The sequence below is a fragment of the Cryptosporidium hominis genome (genome assembly GCF_000006425.1).
Source record: "Cryptosporidium hominis TU502 chromosome 1 CHRO011018, whole genome shotgun sequence".
In the NCBI taxonomy this organism is placed as follows: Eukaryota; Apicomplexa; class Conoidasida; order Eucoccidiorida; family Cryptosporidiidae; genus Cryptosporidium; species Cryptosporidium hominis.
In genome coordinates this window covers 1-10,414 of record NW_667209.1, presented here as the reverse complement: position 1 = coordinate 10,414, position 10,414 = coordinate 1, and the positions used below count along the sequence as shown (strand labels likewise).

Below are 10,414 nucleotides of genomic sequence, written 5' to 3'. Positions count from 1 at the left end.
GTAAAATTGGAGTGATAAAAAGTCCCATGAATGCTCCTATTGCTCCAAAAGGAATTCCAGCATGAAGAAACTCAAATAACTTCAATGTAACTTCAGATTCCACTGTAATGTTCAGCTCAAATGCAGTATGTAGGATATCGTGAATCTAAAAAAAAAGAAAGGTAAGTAATTACAATCCACTATTAAAAATTATTTATAATCGTTAAGACTTACCTGTCTGAACCTTGTCAAAACATAAGCTAAATCCTCACTGTTCACATATCTCACAGGAGCTCGATCTATTTCAAGATTATAAGTTGTCAAAAATTCCCCATACCTTCTTCCGAGTGAATCATCTGGAAAAGCCATTAAATCTTTAATCGAATATTTTGATGAATCTATCAATGGTCTATTCTTTATTATTCTTCTACCATCTGGCGTAGAGTTCATCAAAATCTGTAATTTTCTCAAAGCTCTATTTGAGGTAAGTTCAGTGATGCATGCAACTGAATTAGAATCAGTTGGATTTTTAAGACCTTCTACACAGCTTGTAACTGACAGCAAAACTTTCTCAAATTGCGTTATCGGGATATAATTCTTCCTAAATAGCTCTCTAAAATCTCCTCCCTTTAAGCTTGAAGCGGTTCTCTTAATTAATAAATTGGTAAACTTGTTCATTAATGTTTTATAAGTCTATTAATATTATTAAATCTCTAAGTTTTATGTTTCAATCAATGACTACTTCAAAAACTATATATAAAGCTAATCATAATTGTTAACTCAATTTACGTACGCTCTCCACGATATTTTCTTCTAAATTACTAATACTTAAGTTTTTATATAATTTATATTTTCCGCATTAATAATGTAATTATTTACCGGGATTATATACAATATTTAAAAAAAATAATCTAAATATTAGGAACACAAAACAAGAATTCAAATAAATTTGAAATAATTTAGCGTTTTATTCAGTTCCAATTTGGAATTCATTCAATATTCATTTATGTTATTCGTATATCTAAGTGGAAATATGAAAAAAAATTTGGACCTTTAATTCATTAGTAGCAATAATGCCCTTGGCCACTTGAAAAATTCAAATTGTTACACGTTGAAATTATATCGAGAAAGAGGTATAGTCATACTCTGATCTAGAAAAAAATATATTCTTAATAACTCTTCATTTTCTATCAGGTATTATGAATCATTAATTGATTAATTCTAATTCTATTTTTATTTATTTATTTTTGTGGTGTGATGTAGAAAGTTTGCATTTTACCGCCTAAATGTGTGTTGTGTGTGGTAAATGGAATCAATGAAATTTACACATAATCAAGGATTTTTATTACTACAATAATTAACTTAGCAAAAATCACTTAGTAAGTTCTTCTAAAAAGTTTTGGTTTACCCCTACCATTCTAGTTTTGAGCTAATTTGCATATTTAAGTGAAAAATATTAAGAATCAAATAACCTAAATCAAAGTCAAAAAGTGTTCAAATTCTCGATTATAACAATGTACAAAACTAAAAATAACATGAATTCAGGATATGCTGACCCTAGAAGCTTGGTATTGACTCTACAAGAATTATCCACAGATTATCACAAGGAAATTGCTGAAATGAACAATATTCTGTTTCAAGCAAAAGAAAGGTATCAATTAACTCTTAATGAAAATAATGAAAAGATTCAGAGAGCTCAAGACAAGATGTCTGATGAAAATGTCCAAATCCAAAAGGAGTTTGAAGAACTTAGAAAAATGTATGAGAAGAATCTCCCTAGTTTAAATGAAGAAAAAATTATGATCCAATCCCAATATTACAAGGAAAAATCCAAATTTGATTGCGATTTTCAAACTAAAGTCAATGAAGCCACAAATAAACTTTCCGAAATTAATGTCAAACTAATGACAACATCAAAGGAAGCTGTACAGGAAATTGAAGATTTAAAAGCTCAGCTAGAGCGGGAAATTGCCGAGCTGAACTCCGAATATAGATCCAATCTTAGTAACATTGATGTTAGTTACAAGAAAGAACTAAATGCAGTTAATCAACATATTCAAGATTTAACCAACTATGTTAATGAGACTACAATTAAGCTTAATCAAAGGAGAGAACAATCATCCAAAGATTATCATCTTTCCGTTGAAAGGCTTACTCAGGATAACAATGCTGCAGGTGAGGAGTATAATGCTACATGTATCTCTATTTCTCAAAATATTCGTATGAGAACTCAAAATTATGAGAATTCTGCTTCAGGTATTAGAAATGCAATTGAAGGCGCCATTAATAATCAAAAGCGCCAAGTTGTTCATTCTCCATTTGCATGAATTTTTAAAGTATTTTTAAGTAATTAGATTCGTAGAATTTTTAATAGTTTTTAAGCATAAATTTTTTATTATTTAACTCCAATAATTTCATAGGAACTTCCAATTTTCTCGGAGGACTGGGAGAAGCTGAAAAAAATAACAAACGTTTTATTTCTTTAATAATGTGCATTCCAGTAATTTAATGGTAGATTATATGAATGATTATAAATTAATATTTTGAATAAATATGCTTTTTGTATATATTTAGAATTTGAACTATGTTTTGGTATAATACAAGATTTTATGGAGTTTTTCTACTGACAATTTTCAATATTTTACTAATATTAAAAGCTAGTGAAAATGGAAAAGTCTGTGAACCTAGAGAAGAAAAGTCCAAAGTTGAGTTAAGTCGCCAAAATAGTTTTAGCAACCAGGGAAATCAAAAAAATAATCAACTAAATGAAGAATTTAATGTAATTTCAAAAGACAATGATGCATACCTATTACTTTTTAAAATGATGGACCACGATAAACAGAAAATGCTTTTACTATTCTCTAAAGACAATAATTCAGGAGATTTATTATCAAATAAAAATAAAGATAATGAATCTGGAATAATTATTAAAAAGTACTCTCTAAAAACTTGGTCAAAACTAGATATAAATAAGCTTAAAGAACTTTCAGTATTAGGTAAAAATAAGCAAAACAATCAAGGAATTTGGAAAAGAAAACTAGGAAATATTCAAAATAAGAGACTAAGGGAACTTGAATATAAAACACTTAATATTGACAATAATATTTTGAGAATTGATTATACTAATAGATTATTATTGGAAGGGGTACCCTTTCTTAATTTACTTCCTAATGTAGAAAATGAATATGCAACATCCAACGAATTAACTCTATACAAGGAAAAAAGTCTAATAAAGATGAGTGATGGAGTTCTAGGCCTAAATTTTGACAATGACCTAAATAAACTTCATTCATCCTATCCTGATGACAAAATTAAAGGATTAATTAGGTATTTCAAATTCAATAAAGGATCTTATGGAGAAGTTTGGAGAGGATTAGCATTTACTGAATATTTATCAGAACCATTTGGAAATTGTGGGACCGAGAAACCTGTGGAAAATGATCATTTATATTGGAGAAGAGGAGAATTGCTCAATCATGAATTGAATTCGTTGATTTTAGATGCTCTAGATATCCTTAAAAAGGACTTTAATAAGGCAAAAATGGCTCCTAGTGCGCCAAGAAACTCTTCTAATCAAGAAAAAGATGGGGATGTGCTGGATATTGTTATGAAGAAGATGAGTCACAATCTAGAAGAATCTACGATCATTTATAGTGTTGTAAGAGAAGTATTTTTTGGAATAATTTTGTATTGCCTTCCAAATGTTTCCAGGTTTTTACATATTTTTGAGGAAAATATTGAAGATCACGAAACTTTCAAGGATTCAAATGCTAAATCCAATATATGGCTTGTTTATAGATATGAAGGTGTTAGCCTTGGGAATTTACTTTTTGATATTGATGATAATGGTTCACTTATTCCATCTGAATTTTGGTGGAAAAAAGTTAAAGGAGTTAAAGGAAAGTCTAAAGAAAAAAATATCTTTAAGGAAATTCTTTATCAGATTTTTCAAGGTCTAAACAGTGCTCACAGTCTCGGCATAATACACAGAGACATTAAACCTTCAAATATATTCATTTCCCAAGTTAAAGATGAGTTTGGACAAGAGTCAATTTACGTTCGAGTTGGAGATTGGGGAAGTGCAATGGTAAGTGGGGACGAGGATATGAGACAAGAGATCTTCTCTGTAAACAGCTATAAGGACATACAAGAGGCATTATATGGTAAAATTGGTCCAACATCAGGAGATGAAACAGAAGGTTTTCAGCCTCCAGAAGTACAATTTAAATCTTTTGGATCTGAGAATGAGGAGAATCCCAGAAAATTAAGTTACGACGTTTGGAGTGTAGGGATTGTAATGTTACAAATGATTTGGGGAAATTTGCAAGTTTTTTCAGTATTAGATGAAGATTCTGAATTTCAGCATATTCTTAAAAGAGTAATTTTCCATGTTAAACAACTCATTAATGAAGATAGAAACACCAATATAAATCAAGATGAACTGGTTGCTGACTCAGTATATAGACTTAGTTTAATGAGGCTATGCTTATTAGATATTAGTGAAGGGAAATTGGGATATTCAAATAAATTGGATAGATTCATTTCAATAATCATTGAAAAAGCTATCCAAAAGTCTATGAAAAATTCACAACAGGATGTCATAGGAATTACAAGAAAATGTAGTGATGAATATTTTAGCAACTTGATACGTAAATATGACCCATCAGAAGTTGGATTAGATTCTCCAGAAGCTTTAGATTTGATTAAGAAACTACTAAAGCCTAAATATAAAGAAAGAATAAGTATTAAAGAAGTAGTAACACATCCTTACTTTTCCTAGGCATTCTGGTTGCTACTAAGTTATTTATTCAACGCTTTGTCTAACAATAGCTCTAACTTTCTTTTTATATTCATTAATGTTATTTTTAAATTCTAATGCAGCATCAATATTTGCAGGTGAATCCAAATTTGGTTCTCCTAACATAGAAATAACAGAAACAAGAATGCTTTCAACTCCGAATATTGGACGCCATCTCTCATCAGGGCTTTCTTGCTCATTATATCTATCATGCCCAGGAGGATGAAGTATAGATATGCATACATTTCCATCAGGATATACATTAGGATGCCACATTTCTTGTTCAAAACACATTTTTGGAGGGCTATTTGGGAAATCTTCTGGAAATGTCAATAATGCATTGAATATACCACCTTCATATAAAGTATCTGGTGGTCCTTCAAAGCATACACGCCATCTTAGAAAGTTTGAATCATCATCTAAACCCACAGAAAAGCCAGAAGTATCATCCCTAATAAGCTCTGAATATACAAAGAATTATGGTAATTTAATAATTTTTATTAATTACTAACATTTTGAATTAGAATGTCATGAATAACTTACCCATAAATTGCTTCTTCAGTAATTCTTGTGCAACATTCCTCATTTTCCCTTCAAAGCCTAGACCCAAACAAACACAATTCCTCAAGCAAACAGCAGAGCTAACCGATCTTTTTAAATTTTAAATAGGAAGTAATTATCTATTATCACAAACTAGCCTTAATCTTATTAGTTCGCATTTTAATTAATCCAAAGAGCTCGGAAAGTTCCCGCCAAATAATTAATTATATGAAAAATATGTGAAATATAAGTAAATATAACTAATGCGAGCAAAAGATTAAGATAAAGTAAATAATTGAGTTGAATAAGTTAGAGATATGATTGTTTCTAGAATTTAATATCTTCGACAAGGGTCTAAAATTTATTTTAAGTTTGATTTCATAAAATCATAATGTGTGTACGCATGCAAAGTACAGAAAAAACTAATAAAATCGTAGAGGCTAATTTTTGTAAAATTATAGCTATTATTTTTGTTCGTTAAAATATAAGGTTCATAAATTACAGAATTCAAACACTGATAATTAAATATTTATTTAGATAACAATTCTAATTGGCGCTAACATTCATTTGGCGGGAGGCATGCTAAATTAATTGTGGGAGCCAAAATTGGATAGTATTAGTATTATTAAGGGGGGAGAGAGGGGGTGAGTTGATATTGTAAAAAGTTTAGTGCGTGGACTTAAATGTTTAATAGAAATAATAATATTTGATTGATTTTCATGAAATATACGTAAAATAATTTTTTAAGTAAAAATTATTGGGGGAAAATTAGGAAATAAAGAAATTTTATTCAGGCTTGTGAAATTAAAGAGGGGAGAGGCTTTAAAAAAAAATAAATTGAATTAAGACCTAAAATAATTTGTTAAAAACAAATAGATTCAATAATAATTTTGGGTCTAAGTATAATTGGAAAGTAGAAATGGATTCTTTAATTGGAATAAAAGGCCCAGATTTTGTAGCATTGGCTTCAGACACTGTAGCATTTAGTAATGTATTTAGATTAAGTTTGAAAGATGATAAGATTATGGAGATTGACGAAAATAAATTGATCGGTAAGTTGTTTAGTTTATCTGTATTTTTAAATAATATTTAACATTTTTAAGGCGTTGGAGGAACTTTAGGAGATAGAATGCAATTTGGAGAATATATTAAATGTAATTTGAATTTATACAGACTCAGAAATGGAGTACAACTCAGTACTACAGCTACAGCTAACTTCACGAGAAATGAACTTGCAGAATTACTTAGATCAGATCCCCACAATGTAAATATTTTGATTGGTGGATATACTAAAGAGGAAGGAGCAAAGCTTTACTGGATGGACGAACTAGCATCTTTAGGAAATGTTAACAATGCTGCTCACGGATACGGTAAGTTTTAAGATTTCTCACTTTTTTCCATTTTTTTTTCTAATTATTATTCTTCACAAATTTAGGTGGACTCTTGGTGACTGGTATATTGGATAAATACTATAAACCAAATATCACTCAAGAAGAAGCACTTGATATTTTAGTTAAGTGCTCAGAAGAACTTAAGACTAGATTCTTACTATCTCAATATAGTTTGTTTGTCAAGATTGTGGATAGTCAAGGTGTTAAATTCCTTAAGATTGAAAATGGTACTGCAACACCTGTTATGAAGGAGTAACTTTAATTTTTCTTGAAATTAAAATTCCATCAAAACCACAAATGCATGCATACATGCATGCAATAACATAATAATCCACACACAGTCTAAGGGATTGATTATTATATTCTACATTATTTATTCTAGATAGAAAATGTTTACTACTATATTAGTTTCCTGGACCTAAAGAATTTCTTTATATATAAAGTCTGTATGACACTGATTACAATTATTGAAGCAATATTGAAAATGGAGAAAGCTGCGATTCTATTTGATGCATTGCTTGTAGCATGCTGAATACTATTTGCAAGGCTTTTCATTTGCTTTATATTTGCTTGATATTCCTTTAGAGCGACATTTATATTAGTCATAGCTATGTCTATTGGCTCAAAATCTGCTTTATTTGCGATTGATCCTGAGTCGTATGCTCCTGGACCCCATTTTAGAGCTATTGATATCCAATTATCTTCTTGTGAAGTATTAATAAAACAAAACCGATGTATTCCAGTTTTTATTGTAGTAAATGCAGCTTTTGGATTTTTTTCCTCTATTGGAATTTTAAAAAAAGAATCAATTTAAACATTTCTTTTTATTAGACTTTGAATATATACTTACTTGACTCAAAAAGAACGTGAGTATCATCAATAATCTGAATATTTGCTTGTTTTTCTGCTATAACACTCAAAGTAATTAGTGTACTTTTTAACATTGATTCAGCTATTAATATTAAAAAAGGAAAATTCAGTTTTGTTAACAAACATGACATTTTTTTTAGGTGAAAAAACTTACATAAACACTTAATTTCTTGAGGATTTAACTTTAACTTAAAATCCATACATTTTGTGTATTTTAAGTAGGATATTAAAAGTAAAACTAGAAAGTATAATGAACTTTTGTTCATTCTTAATAACTTTATTCTCATTAATTGAAATAATTTGCCTGCAATATTGTACACTTGAGCAAAAAAAGTGAATATCTAGAAGTTCTAATCAAACCTTTATCAAAAAAATAACAATTCTGGAAAATTATCAAGTTCCAATTTTTCAGCCTATACTTAATATACTTTTTTAACTCTTAATTTTTTATTTACACGTAACTTTGACATTTAGTTAGGCGGGCTGCATGGCTGTGGGGGGATGCAATAATTATTATTTAATTATTAAAGTCTTGAAAATAAATAATTCAAAAAAATAAAGAAAATAAATAAATAAAAAATTATATATATATTAATATTAACTAAGAGTTAGGTGTTCATAATAAAGTTAATATAAGGTTGAGATATGGAGTTTATAATTCAGGCAAAGAATGAGGCAAAACAAATCCTCTCTAAGCCACATCAAACAATTTATCAGTGCTTAACTTTAGGTAAGTTTTGTTTTTTTTTCCAAAAAAAGTTTTTTCTAACTAAAACTGTAACTAATAATATTTATTAAAATAAATAAAATTAATCATTTCAAATAAAAGCCTGTATCGTTCTATCAGCTCTCATGCTTTGGAGAGGCCTTATGGTTGCAACTAATAGTCAAAGTCCAGTAGTTGTAGTTTTAAGTGGATCAATGGAACCGGGATTCTATAGAGGCGATATTTTGTTTTTATATAATAGAAAGTCAATTACAATAGGTAAGAGTGAAGTCTTTATTTTTTTTTTCCTTCTGGAACTGAAATATTTACTCGAAAACTTTAGGTGATATCGTTGTTTTTTCACTTGAAGGAAGAGATATTCCTATTGTACATAGAGTATTATCTTATCATGAAGGGTAAGTTAAGAAATCAATAAAAGCTTACTGAATATATAATTTAATAAAAACTAACTATTAAATTACTATTATTTGCCATTAGACCAAACGACGGTGAAATTAGTATTTTGACAAAGGGTGATAATAACGATGTTGATGATAGAGGATTATATAATGAAAATCAATTTTGGCTTAATAATAAACATATTATGGGAACAGCTGTTGGGATTATTCCAAAAGTTGGGATGATCACAATTTGGCTTAATGATTATCCTTGGCTTAAGTATGCTCTTGTAGGAATGATGGGAATCACAGTCTTACTTGGAAAAGAATAAGATAATAGATTTTAATTTTACTTGCAATAACATAATGAAAGCATGTTTGATATATTTGGGCTAATAACAAGATAACAATTCTCAAGATTTTCCAAAGATTGAAGTCTTCTTCCTCTAGGAAGATTTGGAATTGGTATAGGAGTTTGATCATAAGTGATAATTTGCATATCATAAGTTCTTGCAACTCTTTGATCTAATGAAAAGTTTGAGTTAAGAGTTTCACTAGATTCAGACTTTAATAATGTAATTGGAATATTGAATTCTTGAACTTGTTTAACTTCATCTTGATTTATAGTAAAAATTCCATCTTCCAAGAGAATTATATCATTCTTAGCATTGTTATTATAATCATCAGCTTTATTATTATTGTTAGGATAGTTTATCTTAGGTTCTGATAATTTCTTACTAAATTGAACATCAGAATAAGTTTTTGAGGGTCTTTTTCCAAGTAAATTTGAGAACCTTTTTGATATTTTGGATGATCTCTTCTTTTCTAGTTTTTTAAGATCCATTTCAAATGAAACTTGTTTCCTAGAATTTTTCAAATTGTTTATTGTTTTGTTCAAAGAGTTAAGATCTTGGTCATAAAGAGAAGGAGAGTTGGAGACAATGGTAGAATTTGAATGTCTTGAAAAGGAAGATTCGGATGATTTAGAGCTTTGAATTTCTAAATTATTAAGTAGTTTATTAATAGATTTAACTTCGTTTCTTTCACTACGTCCTTTACTACCTCTTTTGTTCATAAGATTAATTACACTTTGTGCTAAAATTCTTAGAGATGATGTTCTATGCCTATTCTTAGTGTTTTTAATGACTTGTTTACCTTTTAATTCGTCGTTCAAAAATTGGTCAATATGAATAATTGGTTCATTTGGAGCAGAAAATATTCTCTTTCTATTTTCTGGAGAATTCTTATTAGAAATTTTCGACTGAATTGTAGAAATTGGTTTATTTTTATCAGGGTCATAATAATAATGATTATTATTATGATTATTGTCATGATCATGATCATGATCGTTGCTAACAGAATTTGTATCTGAAATGATTAAATCAATAATGTTATTTTCTAAATCATTTTCTAAAACATCTTCTAAAACATCTTCTGTGCTCTTTTTCTTGCTTAAAAATCTCTCAATATAATCATTTGATGTAATATAATCATTAAAAGAAAGATCCTCAAAGTGATTACTTGAAGATTTTAAAGGTTCATCATTTTTCTTTAAAGAACTTGTGGATTTAACAAAGTTATTTGATGAATTAGTACCAACTCTTTTGATTTCCCTTGGTTTAATATTAACTGGGTTAACAATAACACTATTACCAGTTTGTCCATTAACGGGTTTAGATTTAAGTTTTTGAACAATTTGATTATTTGACTCATCTAAATAATTATTAGAATT

General features: G+C 28.7%; 7 protein-coding genes across 7 annotated transcripts; 4 read left to right on the top strand and 3 right to left on the bottom strand.

Annotated features, from left to right (window-relative positions):
* Positions 1 to 189: 189 nt before the first annotated feature.
* Chro.10049 (ubiquinone biosynthesis protein COQ4 (Coenzyme Q biosynthesis protein 4 ) (CGI-92)) lies at positions 190 to 657 on the bottom strand. The annotated part of the gene is made up of 1 exon (XM_661136.1): positions 190 to 657. One exon carries the CDS (start codon positions 655 to 657, stop codon positions 190 to 192), a length of 468 nt encoding a protein of 155 aa, XP_666228.1.
* An 836-nt stretch (positions 658 to 1,493) lies between these two features.
* Positions 1,494 to 2,306, top strand: Chro.10050 (GM14490p). The annotated part of the gene is made up of 1 exon (XM_661135.1): positions 1,494 to 2,306. One exon carries the CDS (start codon positions 1,494 to 1,496, stop codon positions 2,304 to 2,306), a length of 813 nt encoding a protein of 270 aa, XP_666227.1.
* A 257-nt stretch (positions 2,307 to 2,563) lies between these two features.
* Positions 2,564 to 4,759, top strand: Chro.10051 (protein kinase). The annotated part of the gene is made up of 1 exon (XM_661134.1): positions 2,564 to 4,759. One exon carries the CDS (start codon positions 2,564 to 2,566, stop codon positions 4,757 to 4,759), a length of 2,196 nt encoding a protein of 731 aa, XP_666226.1.
* Positions 4,760 to 4,783: 24 nt separating this feature from the next.
* On the bottom strand, positions 4,784 to 5,071 carry Chro.10052 (ubiquitin conjugating enzyme E2). The annotated part of the gene is made up of 1 exon (XM_661133.1): positions 4,784 to 5,071. One exon carries the CDS (start codon positions 5,069 to 5,071, stop codon positions 4,784 to 4,786), a length of 288 nt encoding a protein of 95 aa, XP_666225.1.
* Positions 5,013 to 5,288, top strand: Chro.10053 (hypothetical protein). Its single annotated transcript, XM_661132.1, has 1 exon — positions 5,013 to 5,288. The coding sequence occupies one exon, from the start codon at positions 5,013 to 5,015 to the stop codon at positions 5,286 to 5,288; it is 276 nt and encodes a 91-aa protein (XP_666224.1).
* A 1,158-nt stretch (positions 5,289 to 6,446) lies between these two features.
* On the top strand, positions 6,447 to 6,698 carry Chro.10054 (20S proteasome beta subunit D2 (PBD2)). The annotated part of the gene is made up of 1 exon (XM_661131.1): positions 6,447 to 6,698. One exon carries the CDS (start codon positions 6,447 to 6,449, stop codon positions 6,696 to 6,698), a length of 252 nt encoding a protein of 83 aa, XP_666223.1.
* A 2,333-nt stretch (positions 6,699 to 9,031) lies between these two features.
* Chro.10055 (hypothetical protein) lies at positions 9,032 to 9,757 on the bottom strand. Its single annotated transcript, XM_661130.1, has 1 exon — positions 9,032 to 9,757. One exon carries the CDS (start codon positions 9,755 to 9,757, stop codon positions 9,032 to 9,034), a length of 726 nt encoding a protein of 241 aa, XP_666222.1.
* Between the last annotated feature and the right edge of the window lie 657 nt (positions 9,758 to 10,414).